A 16,258-nucleotide genomic window follows, 5' to 3' on the forward strand; every position below is an offset into this window, starting at 1 on the left:
GCAGCAGTTGCCATTCTCAATGTAAGAGCCGAAAGGCGGCAAAGTGGCGCAGTGGTTAGCACTGCTGCCTATGGCGCTGAGGACCCAGGTTCGAATCCCGGCCCTGGGTCACTGTCCATTTGGAGTCTGCACATTCTCCCCATGTCTGCGTGTGTTTCATTCCCACAATCCAAAGATGTGCAGGTTAGGTGGATTGGCCACACTAAATTGCCCCTTAATTGGGAAAACAAAATAATTGGATAAGCTAAATGCATTTTTTAAAAAACTCAATGTAAGAGCCGGTATTGGCTGTTGGCCGCTTCTCCAGTGATTGGGACCATTGGGGGAACGGCGCGCCCAATCGCCCCGCAGATCTCTCGTCACTCACCCGCAGGTTGCAAGCCGCACTTTGAAAAGCCCTGAGCTAGAGTACATGTCAACCAGAAACAGCAAGAGTCCATAAGGATGTCAGAGACAAAGGGACAGGGCTCTATTCCGGAGTCTAAGTGCTCCCGCCAGCAGAGAATCGGGACAGTTCCCCGCTAGCACTAGGCCCCCCAACGTGCCATTCCATGGCATTTGGAAAAGGGTTTTTTTGGAAATCGGCTTTACATCCCATCCCGTGGCACGTCAGGGTCCATGCTGCAACTGAGAGAGGTGGGACCTAATCACTCAGATCCCAGGCCCCCCAAGATTGGAGCGCCATCTTCAAAGGGTGTTCCAATCTCAATTAGCTGCTGGAATGGATCCCCCACCCCCAACCCCGCAAAGCAGGCAGGACACCAGCGCATCCTAAGTGTTGGTAATGGTCCAGACATCATAACCCTCCTTCAGCACCCCCCCCAACCAGATCTTCCCATTCAGCCTCCCCGTCACTCCCCAGATCCTCCCTTTAGCTCCCCCGCTTTCCCCCCTCCATGCCCTGTCCCTTGGCAGCGCCAACCTGGCAGCTTGCAATACAAAGTACCCTCACTCACGTTCCTGGGAGGTGAGGGTGGGTGTCAGGCAGGCTTATGCTAGGCTGGTGGGGCTGTCAGGTGTCATCCTTGGGATGGGCTCCATTGGCTGTTCTCCCCATCTGCAGCCATTAAATCTATTAAGCAGTCAGTCAGAAAACTGGGCAGTCCAACTAAAACAGGAGCCAAAGGGAACTCACAGCCACGGGTGGGGGGCATGTAAATACGTATAATGATCCTCGGTTTGTTTGTAACGTTTTTGCTTTCTTCTTCTTATTCTTCTTTGGTTTATATCTCACTTGTAATGTTTATGTTTTCTTTGGTTGCTTTGCTCAGTACTATACATGGTGATGAAAGTTGTAAGTTTATATAAGATGATTAGGGGAATAGATAGACAGTCAGAGACTTTTACCCCGGGTGGAACACACCATTACAAGGGGACATAAATTTAAGATAAATGGTGGAAGATATAGAGGGGATGTCAGAGGTAGGTTCTTTACCCAGAGAGTAGTGGGGGCATGGAATGCACTGCTTGTGGAAGTAGTTGAGTCGGAAAAGTTAGGGACCTTCAAGCGGCTATTGGATAGGTACATGGATTAGGGTAGAATAATGGAGTGTAGGTTAACTTCTTAAGGGCAGCACGGTAGCATTGTGGATAGCACAATTGCTTCACAGCTCCAGGGTCCCAAGTTCGATTTCGACTTGGGTCGCTGTCTGTGTGGAGTCTGCACATCCTCCCCGTGACTGCGTGGGTTTCCTCCGGGTACTCCGGTTTCCTCCCACAGTCCAAAGATGTGCAGGTTGGGTGGATTGGCCATGAAAAATTGTCCAAAATTCTATGATTAACCTAGGACAAAAGTTTGGCGCAAGATCATGGGCCGAAGGGCCTGTTCTGTGCTGTATTTCTCTATCTATCTTTAAAGTATGAAGTGGAATGTGTAACATAAAAATGTGAAAACCAATAAAAACATTAGTTTTTTAGAAAGACAGTCAGTATATAAAAGTTAAAGGGAGAGCAGCCAAAGGAGCCCCATCCCATGGAAGGCCCTGACCTGAACCCCACCAGCCCAGCACAAGCCCCCCCCCCCCCCCCACCCCCGCCCCTACCTCTCGGGAAGGACCCATTGTGCACGCTGGTAGCTATTGTTAGATGGCTAATTACCACTGTGCCACCCCTCAGACTCCAAGGTGCCAGGTCCACACTCCCCGATACTTGCACAAATTCACGCCAGCAGGACTCTCGGCCGGGGGAGGGGCCCAGAGCATCCCATCTGGCTTGTAAATGGTGCGCACCTGCATTCCAATGACATGCAAAATAGCTCTAATGAGCTATTTGCCTGGTCCCACCAAGTTGGGTGGAAAACCCAACTGGGCCAATGGGAAACTTGCTACAGCAGGCGGGGCGGGCACAGAGACCCACGACAGATTTGCCACCTGACGCAAATCCCAATTTTGCCGCGCGGTGTGATTCTCCACCCGATCACGTTCCCGATTTTATCTGCGAGGAATGGAGAATCCCGCCCAGAAGATAGTTCCAAAGACTGCAAGGCAAAAAGAGCATTTCAACAAGATCACAGAAAAAAAGTGCTGGTGAATAATCTGATTTGGGGCAATTACTATCACAGCATTCTGTAGGGGCTGGTTTTGCACAGTAGGCTAAACAGCTGGCTTGTAATGCAGAACAAGACCAGCAGTGCAGGTTCAATTCCTGTACTGGCCTCCCCGAACAAGCCGGCCGCCGGAATGTGGCAACCAGAGGCTTTTCACAGTAATTTAACTGAAGCCTACTTGTGACAATAAGCGATTATGATTCTGACAGGGGGAAAGCAACAGTTACCAAAGGAAAAAACAATCCAACAAATTCTGCAATTTATGTGCATACAGCAGCTCAATGATTATCTGCAATTGTTTAAAAAAATAACAGGTAGGTAGGCATGGCTCCAAAACACCATGTAATTTTGAACAGCAATTTCCACTTGTATGCCAATAGCTATAATCGGAGTAACTGCATACGACCAAACACACCCTTGAGCTGAGAAAGAAATAATGCAATGCATTGTTAGAAATCAATTTGTCGGACTTCAACTCAAACTAATCCAGAATGGTAGATCATTTTCACAGCTGTATATAGCCTATATCATTTAGAACTAAACGAGATTCTCCAATGGCGTTTCACTCGAATTTCCTATCGCAGCATTGAGATTGAAAAGGACATAAACTAAAGCCTTGTCCAGTACCATTGCCGAAGGGTTTAAAATGATCTGAGTTAGGTCTATGTTTGAGTAGTACCTCTTCTAACAGCTCCAATTGCTGAACAGGTTTGGCTACAATGCCATCTGCTGGTACTATATACACAAGAGTATTAACCTTAATCTCTTTTAATGGATTATCTTCACACAATTACAACTGGGTATTTACCACATTTCTACACGTATGTTATACTTATGGAGACTATATTCTAATATATTTCTCAAAGCTCTACTGAAGACATTACTTTCACATAAAGAAAGTAACATATTTTGTTCCCAGGAACTCAAAGCATTAGAATGGGACATCGAGTACAGAAGGAAAGAAGTTATGCTGAACCTTTATAAAACACTGGTTCAGCCTCAGCTGGAGTATTGTGCCCAAATGTGGACACAACACATTTTGATGGATGTGAAGGCATTAAAGAGAATGCAGGAAAAAAATTGTAAGAAATAAAAGCAAATTACTGCGGATGCTGGAATCTGAAACGAAAGGGAAAATGCTGGAAAATCTCAGCAGGTCTGGCAGCATCTGCAGGGAGAGAAAAGAGCTAACGTTTCGAGTCCGATGACTCTTTGCCAAAGCAAACAGACAGAGAAAGTAGGACATATTTATACTGTGCAGTGAGAATGAAAGATGAGAATGAAAAATTGTAAGGATGGTTCCAGGGAGGAGGAACTTCAATTGTGTGGATAGATTGAAGAAATTGCAACTGCTCTCTTTCGAGGATTAAAAGGAGACTTGACAGAGGTGTTCAAAACCATGGACAAAGTAAATAGGGAAAAGCTGCTCCAAGTGACATGAGGGCCAAAAACCAGAGGATTTACGGTGACTTTCAAAAGAACCAATGACAACAAGCAAAAACTTTTTTTTCATAAACGCAGGAGTGGTTAGGATCTGGAAAGCACTGCCAGTGTGTTGGAGGCAGATTTAATCACAGCTTTTTGGATAATGGTATAATCATCTGAAAGGATGGAACTTGCAGGGCTATGGGATAAGTCTGGGGTGTGGGACTTGCTCTAGCATACAGCTGCCATGGACACAACAGGCTTGTTAGCTTCCTTCAGCACTGCAACCATTCTATGAAGTCCTCACCTCCCACAGTCTTATTATCAACAATTTTCAACTTGGAAATTCCAAACCAGGAGTCACCGAGTTACAAATTTCAAACCTGGTTGGCCTTCACCTTCACCTTGGTTTTTCCATATTATTTCAACTAGGTTAGCAGCTGAACTGAACTGGGGCATTTAAATTTAGAAAAAAAACTTTTATGTATTTGAATCGTCTTGAAATGAATTATCCAAATTATTGGAGAAATTCGCCAGAAATCTGAAGTTCAGCACACAGAATGACAATGCCACTCAACAGATGGGCTAAGCTTTATTTGTCATGGTTGGTGATGTTAGTTTCCTTCAAAGCACTGTTATGTGCTGCAATGCCCCTGGTTAGGGAGGAACTGGATCACTCAACAAGTGTGGCCTGTTTCATGTGGCCACACACACGTATACACACATTTAAGTACTCTCCCAAAAAAAGTTTTCCTTCCCAAACTGGGTAGTGGGAGAGAAGAGAAAGATTGACTTTCACTGATAACTTGATGCGGCAGTTGCAATGCACCTCATCACAGAAGTATGGCAGATGTACTGTGCCAGTTCCAGTGAGTCCAGCATTATTCCAGTTGTAATACATCTACTTGTCCAGATCTTGATGGAGACGGATATGAAAACCCAAGTAAAACACAACCATTAAAAGTGTTCATGAAAAGTCCACACAATACATGCACCTTTTCAAGTTTGCATACTTTCTTTGAAAGGCAATCTGTCTATAAGAATATAAAAGAATGCACTCTGACAAGCGACCAGTTTCTACAAATATTTAGGTATTCTTCCAAAAGGGAATAAATTGCAGGCAATGTAATGTAAAAATGTGGAATGTTCTACAGGAGTATTCAATTGTGCATGAATATGCAGTTCCTGCCTCATTAAAATGTGGCATCACTAAAATATTAAGTCACACGCAGCTTCAAACAAGACCAATGAGTAGTTATTTCTTTGATCAATATGCCCAAACAAATCTATAATAAAAGCAAACATTGCTGGAAATGCACAGCAGATCTGGCAGCATGTGGGGAGAGAGAAACAGAGGTTATGTTTTGAGTCCAACATGACTTCTTTAGAACAGACAAACTTACGTTTGAAGTTGTCTAATGTACCTCGGCACGGGGAGATAACAAAATAAAATGTTAAATGAGAACGTGTCTCATGGGGGCAACACGGTAGCATGGTGGTTAGCATAAATGCTTCACAGCTCCAGGGTCCCAGGTTCGATTCCCGGCTGGGTCACTGTCTGTGCGGAGTCTGCACGTCCTCCCCGTGTGTGCGTGGGTTTCCTCCGGGTGCTTCGGTTTCCTCCCACAGTCCAAAGATGTGCGGGTTAGGTGGATGGCCATGCTAAATTGCCCGTAGTGTCCTAAAAAGTAAGGTGGGAGGGGGGGTTGTTGGGTTACGGGTATAGGGTGGATACGTGGGTTTGAGTAGGGTGATCATGGCTCGGCACAACATCGAGGGCCGAAGGGCCTGTTCTGTGCTGTACTGTTCTATGGTTCTATATGCTCCATTAACAAAATACTCAAAAGGTTCCTATTTGCGATCCAAATACAATTACATTTCACTTATAAAATGCTTTTAATTTCAGTTAGTTTATTTAGGGTGGAGAACAGCATATTTAATACTAACGAGTGCAGTCACTGCAGTCCTTTAATTGTTAAAATAGTCAGTCAGTCACATGTAGGGTACGTAGGATCTGATTGAATTTTTGTAAATTGAATTTCTCTGCCAACGTTCAATGCCCAATTTTCTCATGAGCAAATCTAGGGCTGAGTTAGTCAAACTTAGCAAGGAATGCTCCAACTGGTCTCAGCCCAGGCCTCGAGTATTACTATTCAGTTTTGTTCTCCAATGATTCCTGCTGGAAAAAGCACATGCAGCCTCATCAAGCATTTGACATGGCTGAACTCAGTTGTGACGATGCCCAAAGTTGAACAGCCTGCCATCATCCACTAGAGCACGAGGAGGAAGCACGGATTAAGAATTCAGCATTTTCACCAAATTTCACGTCATCTTAGTTTACCAGAATGCTTCGAAGTCAGGAAGACACGATAAATGGAGATGAAATATGCACATGAGGAAATCAAGTGAGGGCGGGATTAGGTTCAAAGACAACTACTGATAACGCCAGCAGTCAGGTTCACACTTGAAAAGCAACCACTTGAGTGAGGGGAGGGAGTTTCTGTGGAACTCCATTGTGACACGACTCAGAATCTTCAGAATAAGTAGTGAACAGATTCGGAAAAAGGTCACGGGTCAAGGAGGGGAAGATGGAGGAGGAAGAACTGAACTGGCCAAACGTCCTCGGACAGTATCGCCCAACCCTGCAAACACTTACCACTGAGTAAAGCAAGTCACAACATCCAAAGCTCGAACTATAATGCCATTCCTTCACTCTCACTGGATTAAAATCCTGCAAATCCCTCACTAACACCGCTGGAAGCGTCATCACAAGGACCAAGGCAGCACCACTGCACCTTCTCAGGGGAACAAGGGATGAGCAATGAATACATGTCACGTCCAGAAAACAAGTTTTTTAAATGTTCCCATGAGTACATAGAACAGTGACTATTCTGTATAAATGAAGACATCAACTTGACTTCTCACAACCAGTTGGTGCAAAGTCCCAAGCGAATGCACACTGAAATGCTTTCTTGGTAAACGTCTGGAGACGACCAAACTGACTGCAACAGCTTTGATTGCATTATTTTCAGAGGCAGGGCTATCATTTGATGGCATTCATTACATTTTCATTTCAAGATTCCAACGAAGTTATAAATCAGTACATGTTGTGGCAAAAGAGAAAGATGTAGTTGATTGTTAAACTAATATGGTCAAATGATGCTTCATCTAATTTAAAATATTTCTTCAACTTTATTGAAAGTACATGTTTGATTTCTGGGAAAGAGTTTACTACTTCACTATCAGGCTCATGAGAAAAGCACAAAACATTCCATGCTCTGGATAATCATTCTGAAAAGGTTTATTCACAGCTATGATAACAGCGACTCCTCTTAACACACCCATCAACGGAGGGTCAGAATTCCAAACCTACAAACAAAGGGACTTTGGTAAAATGGTTCAGAAATTAACGTAGATGCATCATTACTCATGATTAAGGCAGAGCTTTCAACTCAATTTACCCCAAGTCATAAAGAAAGTAGCCTGCAGGAGTTTCCAAGTTCTGTCAGAGATTTACATCTACAAATCTTAACTCCAGACCAGGCGCCAGCTGATAAACAAACAATCTAAAATCAAGGGCCACACGATCCCCATATCCTAAATTTTATGGACTTGGAGAGGTAATTTACAGCCCAGCTTCATTTTCCACTAAGTCCTAAGTTGAGTAAAGCTGTCATTAACTCATGTTAGAAGACTCTAAAGTAATCTTAGCATTTGATGTGTACAATACCAGACATCTCCTTAAATCAATGACAGATTGATACGATTATGTGTGTGTCTACTAGCTATCATATTAAAAAAGGCAATCATTAGAATGTACTGATTTTGGCACTGAAGTAAATAGTTACCATTTGAACTTCCTAAACTCTATTTCAAAGCAATTCAACATACAAAGACGCTAAAAATACAAATGCCTCCTGTACAGAAGTTAAGGTTCTGCCAAAAAAACTGAAAATCCAGCTCATCATGCAGCCAATTGGATTTTTGTTTTAATTATGAAATCTTTTACAGCCCATTACTACCCTTGCTGATGAAACCATAACTAGCTGCTCCACTGATAAGTGGGTTGGAGCTTTCTCCGCTTTATAAAAGAGATATTGTGCCAATACGAATATCAGTTTTCCCTGCATAACAAAACAGACATGTGGCTGCTCACTAACTGCCAAAACTGGTATCACACATGTGAGGCAGACTGCACAGTGAGACTCTGCCAGAAATGGAATAAATAGAATCAATCTCAGAGGTGAATCTCTCAGCTAGAATATTTTAACCTATTTGCTCTTTTCCTCAATTATATTATTTATTAACTTGTATATAATACCCTCTAATTATAACAATTCAAGGATCACGAGGCATGAGGATTTGATAAACTAATTGGTAATCATGGCTAGACCTTAATAATAATAACCTTTTATTGTTACAAGTATGAAGTTACTGTGAAAAGCCCCTTGGAATTAGTTTTAATTTTTTTTACATAAAGAGATTTACCACTGGAACATTTACATTCCCATTAAATTACACACAATCAAGAATTCATAAAAATTAACGCCAGGCAGAAAGAAATCATGAAATCCAGTTTTGCTACTAAACAATGCTGCATGATTCAGAAACACTTGCCTATACTTCCTCAGGAAACTAAGGAATTACGGCATGTCCACATTGACTCTCACCATTTTTTACAGATGCGCCATAGAAATCATCCTATCTGGTTGCATCACAGCCCGGCATGGCAACTGCTCGACCCAAGACTGTACGACACTACAGAGAGTCGTGAACACAGCCCAGTCCATCACGCAAATTGCCTCCCATCCACGGACTCTGTCTACACCTCCTGCTGCCTTTGGAAAGTGGGCAGCATAATCAAAGACCCCTTCCACCCAGGTTATTCTCTCTTCCAACCTCTTCCATCGGGCAGAAGATACAAATGTCTGAGAACACGCACTAACAGGTGTAAAAACAGCTTCTTCACCGTTGTTAACAGACTCCTGAATTACCCTCTTATGAACTGAACTGATCTCTCTACGCATCTTCTCTACTGTTATAGCACCATACTCCACATGCCTATGTAGTTACATTGTGTATTTATGGTATGTCCTATGTTTTTCACGTATGGATTGATCTGCCTGGACTGTACGCAGAACAATACTTTTCACTGTACCCCAGTACACGTGACAATAAATCGAAATTTAAATCAGTATCTCACCTTATTGGTTAAAGAAACACATTAAAAAAAATTTAAATGGCATTTTGCTTAAACTCAACTATCTGTGAAATCAGTAATGCTGGGAGTGTGAATACTGCTCTTTCATCTCAAAGCAGGGTTTGAACTAAGCCCAAGATTACAATTTACTCTTGGCTCCCTGGTAGTTCAGCAAAAAATAAATACTGCATGATATGGTACTGACTCAGAAGGTCAAGTACTGTACTTAGTTAGCTGAACCTGATGCTCTTAGTGATGAAATGGGGCTGTTGTCCTTCACTGTCTACACTTGAGTATATGTCTGGTAGCCTCTGTGCAATGTCCCAGCAGCAGTGGCCAGTGAATCAGCTTCAAGGGAAAGTGGTGCTGGGGGAAAAAAGAACAAACAATATTCTTAGAAACAGCTTGTTCAATTAGTGAGGCCTGTTTATAAGACTTACTGTGCAATTAACAATTCAGGACTAGGAAGGGAAAATGCCAGTGAACTGTTTTGTCAATTGAAGCTTTTCTGGGGAAGGGAAGTACAATATTTTCAGTGGCCTTTTGGCGAAGATCAAGTGTAGTATCTGCTCGGCCTTTTGGCTCAGATCTGGTATGTCTCTCATGTGGGGACCATGAATTGGATACAATTTTAATTTGAATTGTTTTTTGGAGTAGGCAAGGAGCTGTATTAGGGGTTTGTCCCTGTCCACACTCTGAGTCCTGGCTTTGTAACTCAGAAAAAGTAATTAAAAAGTAAATAAATAAAAATAAATGATTACTTTTGAAATGGGTTTTGGACAATTATGTTTTCTGGTAACTTCACAAAGCAGACCTCAAAGTCTATAATCAGTCATTTTCGTACTGAGGCCAAAAACATAATGCCATTTTATCAAGAAATTATTTTAAAATAGCAATAATCTAAACCTTCTTTTAGAAGTGGGCATTTTACTTTGTAAAATATTATTCATGCTAATAGACTGCAAGGCAGTACTTTGTAGTCCAGTGTTCTGAATGATGTATCTCATCTGGGGTTATTTTTAAATGGGGAGCCTGGCCACAATTAAGTCAGCTGGCAAGCAGCAAAGTATTGTTGAATATACGAGGGAAAACCACCATTGTTTTAAGAGCTGATTTTCTCCATGTCACAATCAGCAGCAGCTTTGAATGCTCAAATTTTCAAAAATGTAATTTAATCTAACCATGGATAACTATATCAGTAGGAGGCATGATCTTTATGAAGAGTCACGGTAGTACAATAAGCAACTATATTTTTAGTCTACCAAGTTCGCTGATCTCGGCTGGGGCAGCAGGAGGCATGCCATCAGTGGCATTAAAGCCGCAGGCAGGAATTGGGCGGGGAAAGGACAGAGTTATGTTCCATCATCTGGTGACCCCTGCTGGAGTCATGTGTGCATGGGCATTGGTACAGGTTCAGGTTACAGTATCCCCAGTGTCAAACATCTGACTAACATTTATTGTCTACATCTGCTATTTCAACAAGGTACCACAAGTTGCCCAAATATATGGAACTGCACCACAACAAGGAATTAGCACAGGAGTTTTAATGAGAAAACAAAACATTCCCAATGGTTATGCCAAAGGTTTAAACAACATTAAGGGCAGCACGGTAGCATTGTGGATAGCACAATGGCTTCACAGCTCCAGGGTCCCAGGTTCGATTCCGGCTTGGGTCACTGTCTGTGCGGAGTCTGCACATCCTCCCCGCGTGTGCGTGGGTTTCCTCCGGGTGCTCCGGTTTCCTCCCACAGTCCAAAGATGTGCAGGTTAGGTGGATTGGCCTGATAAATTGCCCTTAGTGTCCAAAATTGCCCTTAGTGTTGGGTGGGGTTACTGGGTTATTGGGATAGGGGGAGGTGTTGACCTTGGGTAGGGTGCTCTTTCTAAGAGCCGGTGCAGACTCGATGGGCCAAATGGCCTCCTTCTGCACTGTAAATTCTATGATTATGATCGGCAGAGATAGCAGATACCCCTCTTTTTCCCTGTTATGATCAGTGTAGGGCCAAATACCCTTTTTTAAAAAGGCATTTGAGGTTCCAGTCATTGTTTGGAAGGATCACATGACAATATTTTAGGTTTTAAGACCTTTACAGTAACAAACTAAAATCAACATTACCTTAGCATCAGTAGGCAACTTATAATCTCAAGTACAGAGAAGCTTTCCAGTTTAACTTATACAACAACTGAAAGTCCCCATCATGGTAATACTTTATTCTGTCTCTTAAGTGAACACTTTACTCTCCTGGAACCAATCCAAAACTATTAATAGATATAGGATAGACGTCAGAGGTAGGTTTTTTACGCAAAGAGTGGTGAGGCCGTGGAATGCCCTACCTGCAACAGTAGTGAACTCGCCAACATTGAGGGCATTTAAAAGTTTATTGGATAAGCATATGGATGATAAGGGCATAGTGTAGGTTAGATGGCCTTTAGTTTTTGACTTCCCATGTCGGTGCAACATCGTGGGCCGAAGGGCCTGTACTGCGCTGTATCGTTCTATGTTCTATGTTCTATTCTCCACTGTCAAAGACCTGTGTCGTTTTCCCTTTCCCAGCCAGATAATGTCTAATCCCAAAACTAACTCATTGTTAATGATACACAGCAGATTGCTTCACTCTAGGCCAGGTTAGATTAATCCTCCAGCCTCCTTTAAAGCCTGGGTCTCTTAAATCTGAGTGAAAGCACCCACCTCCATTCCATGTGGTGAACAACTGGGTCAGCGTTTTCACTGCTTCAAGTGCAAGTCTCGTTCCCTTTTTTTCCCTGCTCTCTCTCTCAGCCACAAGTTAGTCTGCAAAAATCTGAGAGTTTCAGTGATATCTTCAAAATACCATAACCCACAGTTGTTTCGGTAAGCTTTTCCTTCAAAGCTCATCTTCATGGCAGCTTGAATCACATGAGATTTGTATCCAGGTAGAAATGCTAATTAGCTATCGTCTGGATCCTCAACTCCATGCTATCTTTTTATTTACATAGAATTTACAGTGCAGAAGGAGGCCATTTGGCCCATCGAGTCTGCACCGGCTCCTGGAAAGAGGACCCTACCCAAGGTTAACACCTCCACCCTATCCCCATAACCCAGTAACCCCACCCAACACAAAGGGCAATTTTGGACACCAAGGGCAATTTATCATGACGAATCCACCTAACCTGCACATCTTTGGACTGTGGGAGGAAACCGGAGCACCCGGAGGAAACCCACGCACACACGGGGAGGATGTGCAGACTCCGCACAGACAGTGACCCAAGCCGGAATCGAACCTGGGACCCTGGAGCTGTGAAGCCATTGTGCTATCCACAATGCTACTGTGCTGCCCCATCCTGGAATCAAACAGGCAGCCTAAAGTTTGCAAAACAAAATCATGAAGATGCTGGAATTCTGAAATGAAAACAAAAAAAGTGAGAGAAATACTTAGCAGGTCCGGCAGCATTTGTAGAGAGACAAGAGTTAACGTTCTCATGGAAGGCCAGCAACCTGAAAAGGCAACTTTGTTTCTCTCCACCAATGCTGCCTGACGTGCTGAGTATTTCCAGCACTTCTGTTTTTATTTCAGCCTAAAGTATAACTGTCTATGAAGTCTAGAATTCTTAACCCCTCCCCGTGACTTGGAGGCTAACAGTCTACCCACAGCCAGCACAGATACCTTTGCCATTGTTCATAAATGTGAACACCTTGCATCTTCTCTACAAGTCTTTTGACTTGGCCCTCTCTTGTCCCCATAGCAACCTAGTCAGCCAGATTTGTGATTAGACAGAATGTATTGCAGGTCACATGACTCCTTCACGACTTGGTTTTACCTTAAAGACACAGTCCCCAAAACGTGACAATCTCATATTTCTCTGTAATTGTAACATTCTTCGTCTCATTACTGAATCAATAATAATTAATCATGATGTAAGCGTCCATTCTAAATAGTTTGTTTCAAACAATGGACACATTTGTAACTATCCGATTTTTTAAAGCTGGTGCCAAATGTGCAGGTGATTTCCACTCTGCACAGTATTTCTTACCTGAACTAAAATATGAAAAATATAATTCAAAGTCTATCAAAGCTTTCAAAATAACTACACATCTGGTTAAAATGTTTAAATGCGATCTGTCCCATCCAACAAAAAATATTTTCGGTTAGAGTCACAGACCCTTTTGGTTGACATATCAGGCAACCAGTTACCACTCCGTCAAGCACATTTCGCAGAATTCACAGCACAGGCAGAAATTAGATAGCCTATTATTCTGGATGCAATACTGAAGCTGTTGACTCCAATCCCAATAGATGTGTTTAATAAATTATTCCAGATTTTAATAGCGCTGTTACAAAATTCTCCCTTCTCCATAATGGGAAGTCCATGGTCTTATTGGCACAGTTGTGCAAAAGAACAGAAACAATCCATCACATTTCACCCTCTAAAAAATGTTCACACTTCTGAAGATCTGATTTGGGTGTCCTCAAAGTTCACAAATATTACCTCTCATTCCAACGAATTATTATAGGACAAATATTCATCATATAAACTTCCCAGATTACATATAATACTTCAACTATGATCGAACCAATATCTGAAGCAAACTTATTCAACATCACTTTCTTGCTTACATGTTCAATATTTCTATGTAAAGATGTCAAAACCAAAGTTACCCTTCCACAGTTCATTCAAGCGTTGCAGACTTAGCCACATGAATTCAAGCTACAGGAAATCTCCCCAATGCTGTCACATCTTTGCATATCTACCCTACTTTGGATAAACTGCAGAATCAACACGCCAGTTTGTCAAACCTCAGAATCTCTCTTCAGTGACAAAAATGGCCACAACCATCCCAAATCCATACTTCTCTCTTCAGTACTACTAAATATAGGATTATCTAACTCCAACAGGTATATGGTGCATACCACCCATGTATCTGTAGCATTAAAAAATGGCAACAGGTCAAAAATTACATGCTTAGGTATTAGAATACATAGAAAATGAAGGTTGTGCAGCTACAAGTGTATGTGGTCACAGAATTCTTCTAAAAAGTCGCACAATGCCCTACAATGAAATTAAAATTTGTTTTAGTCATTGTAAACCATCGGCCCTGATAGTATGCCCTTCGTTGTTTAACCTTCTTATTATCGTACGCCAAATCTTCTCTCTCATCTACCTACAGTGATCTGTAATTGAGACCTGTATTCAAGGTGGTGTGTCATGATTGTGCATATTACCAAACCAAGTTGGGAGTCTTAAAATCAAGTTTCTGATCCCTCATGTCCAGAATTCCCTTCCAGCAGATCTCAAACCAATGTCATCCACCTGTCACAAACAAATCCCCAAACACCGACTGGTGTCACTGCCTACACATGTTCCCTTCATTGCCAATAATTTGCTTATGGTTCTTCAAATGGATTTTCAACACTTCTAAATAACTAGAATTGTGTAAAAAAAATAATTGTAGCAGTTCAGCCTGGTGGGAAGGGTCACATCCATTTTAGAATAATAGATTTCCTCAAATTACATGGGAGCAGAAAACTGTTCTTTATCCTGGAAAGTGATGGGAATTCATTCACCATCTACCACCCTTCCCTCCTGCCATCTCATGCCCGCAATGCCACACCCCCAGCTGAGCATGCTCCTGATTTTCCCAGGTCACCATTGCCTTTGTATGCTCCTACATACTATCACTCTCTCAACAAATGGCGCCCCACTACTCCCCACAATTGCTACTCACAGTTTCTACAAGCTAACTGCTATCCGCCAGCACCATCTATTTCACCTTCCCCTGTATCCCATGCTTCAACAGACCAGATAACAGTAAAGATATGGTTAACATAGTAATCAAAACTACTGATCTATAACTTCCAATCATAATAAAATTGAGATTTGATCTATTGGCATACTATAACTTTTTGTGTGCCACATAGCATCCCACAAAATCAAGCAGAACCACAAGAGAATTTTAGAAAATTTAGACAGTGAAGTCTATTGCTTTCCACCCCAGATGTCCCTCTCCTGATGAAAAAAAAACACTATCCACTCTTTTCCCATTCACCACATGAAAACTGACTGCTACAGTGGAATGGGTTCCGGAGGTTCGAGGCTGACACTAATGGTCTCCCTCCTATCAGGAGCTTCAACCCAGGAAAATGGATCAGAACTGGATCATCGAAAGAATCTACCCGTCCCCAGCATCAACACATTAACTTCACCCTGAAATGGAAAATGCCGGTCTGGTTTCTGGACAGTTAGATTTTGTGGCTATCTCATAGTGGAGAGGCTTTTTGTAGGCATTTCCTTTATAAAATATTCCTCAACTTCTTAAATACCTCCAGATACAGGCGCATCCATGAACAAAGCTCCAGTCTTTTCTGCTTCTTTGGCTACTTCTTTCGAAACTGCAGGGTCAATAGTGCTTGAATCAATTAGCAATGAACCTTTTTTGACTTTCCTGGAAAGAAAATATGGAAAGTTAGTTCAAAATCCATCGACTTCAAAGTTATTGACTATGTATTCACCAGGAAAATAAAACAATGCACTTTAATGTGGCATATCAAGACTTATTTACTTTCTTTGAAAAAAAACCTTCTCTCTAATCCAGAAAACAGCAACTGGGATTGACATTCAGTGGCATCGCTTGCAGTTACCAAAGAAATCCTGTGAACATCAGAAAATTTTAGGACATTACAGCTGAGCCGGGTACTATTTCCACCTACATACTTTCTGGTAAGGGTGATTGGACAGCTATCAGGGGAAATCCCTACTCCAAGAGGTTTTGAGGTCAAAGTATACAGGGCAGGTGTTAGGAATACCACAACAGACGCTGGATCATCAGAGGAATAAGATATTACCTTATTTTCACAGGAAAAGGTTTTTACATACAAAGGCATATCATAAACTATGCTGAAAACTATCTTTCCACTTTCATACAATGCATGTCTTTACCCTTCCTTTTCTTAAAATAAATTTAGAGTACCCAATTCATTTTTTTCCAATTAAGGGGCAATTTAGCATGGCCAATCCACCTACCCTGTACAGCTTTGGGTTGTTTGGGCGAAACCCACGCATTCAGGGGGAAAGTGACCCGGGGCCAGGATCGAACCTGGATCCTCAGCGCC

The 16,258-nt window shown here is 42.2% G+C and overlaps 1 protein-coding gene across 1 annotated transcript in view; it reads right to left on the minus strand.

Annotated features, from left to right (window-relative positions):
* LOC119966077 (3-hydroxyisobutyrate dehydrogenase, mitochondrial-like) overlaps positions 1-16,258 on the minus strand; it is a 185,434-nt gene that overhangs the window by 133,723 nt on the left and 35,453 nt on the right. Inside the window, exon 4 of the mRNA XM_038797268.1 lies at positions 15,470-15,591. Within this exon, the coding sequence (XP_038653196.1) occupies positions 15,470-15,591 (122 nt within the window). The remainder of the gene's footprint in view (positions 1-15,469; positions 15,592-16,258) is intronic.

The sequence above is a fragment of the Scyliorhinus canicula genome, chromosome 5 (assembly GCF_902713615.1).
Source record: "Scyliorhinus canicula chromosome 5, sScyCan1.1, whole genome shotgun sequence".
Lineage (NCBI taxonomy): Eukaryota > Metazoa > Chordata > Chondrichthyes > Carcharhiniformes > Scyliorhinidae > Scyliorhinus > Scyliorhinus canicula.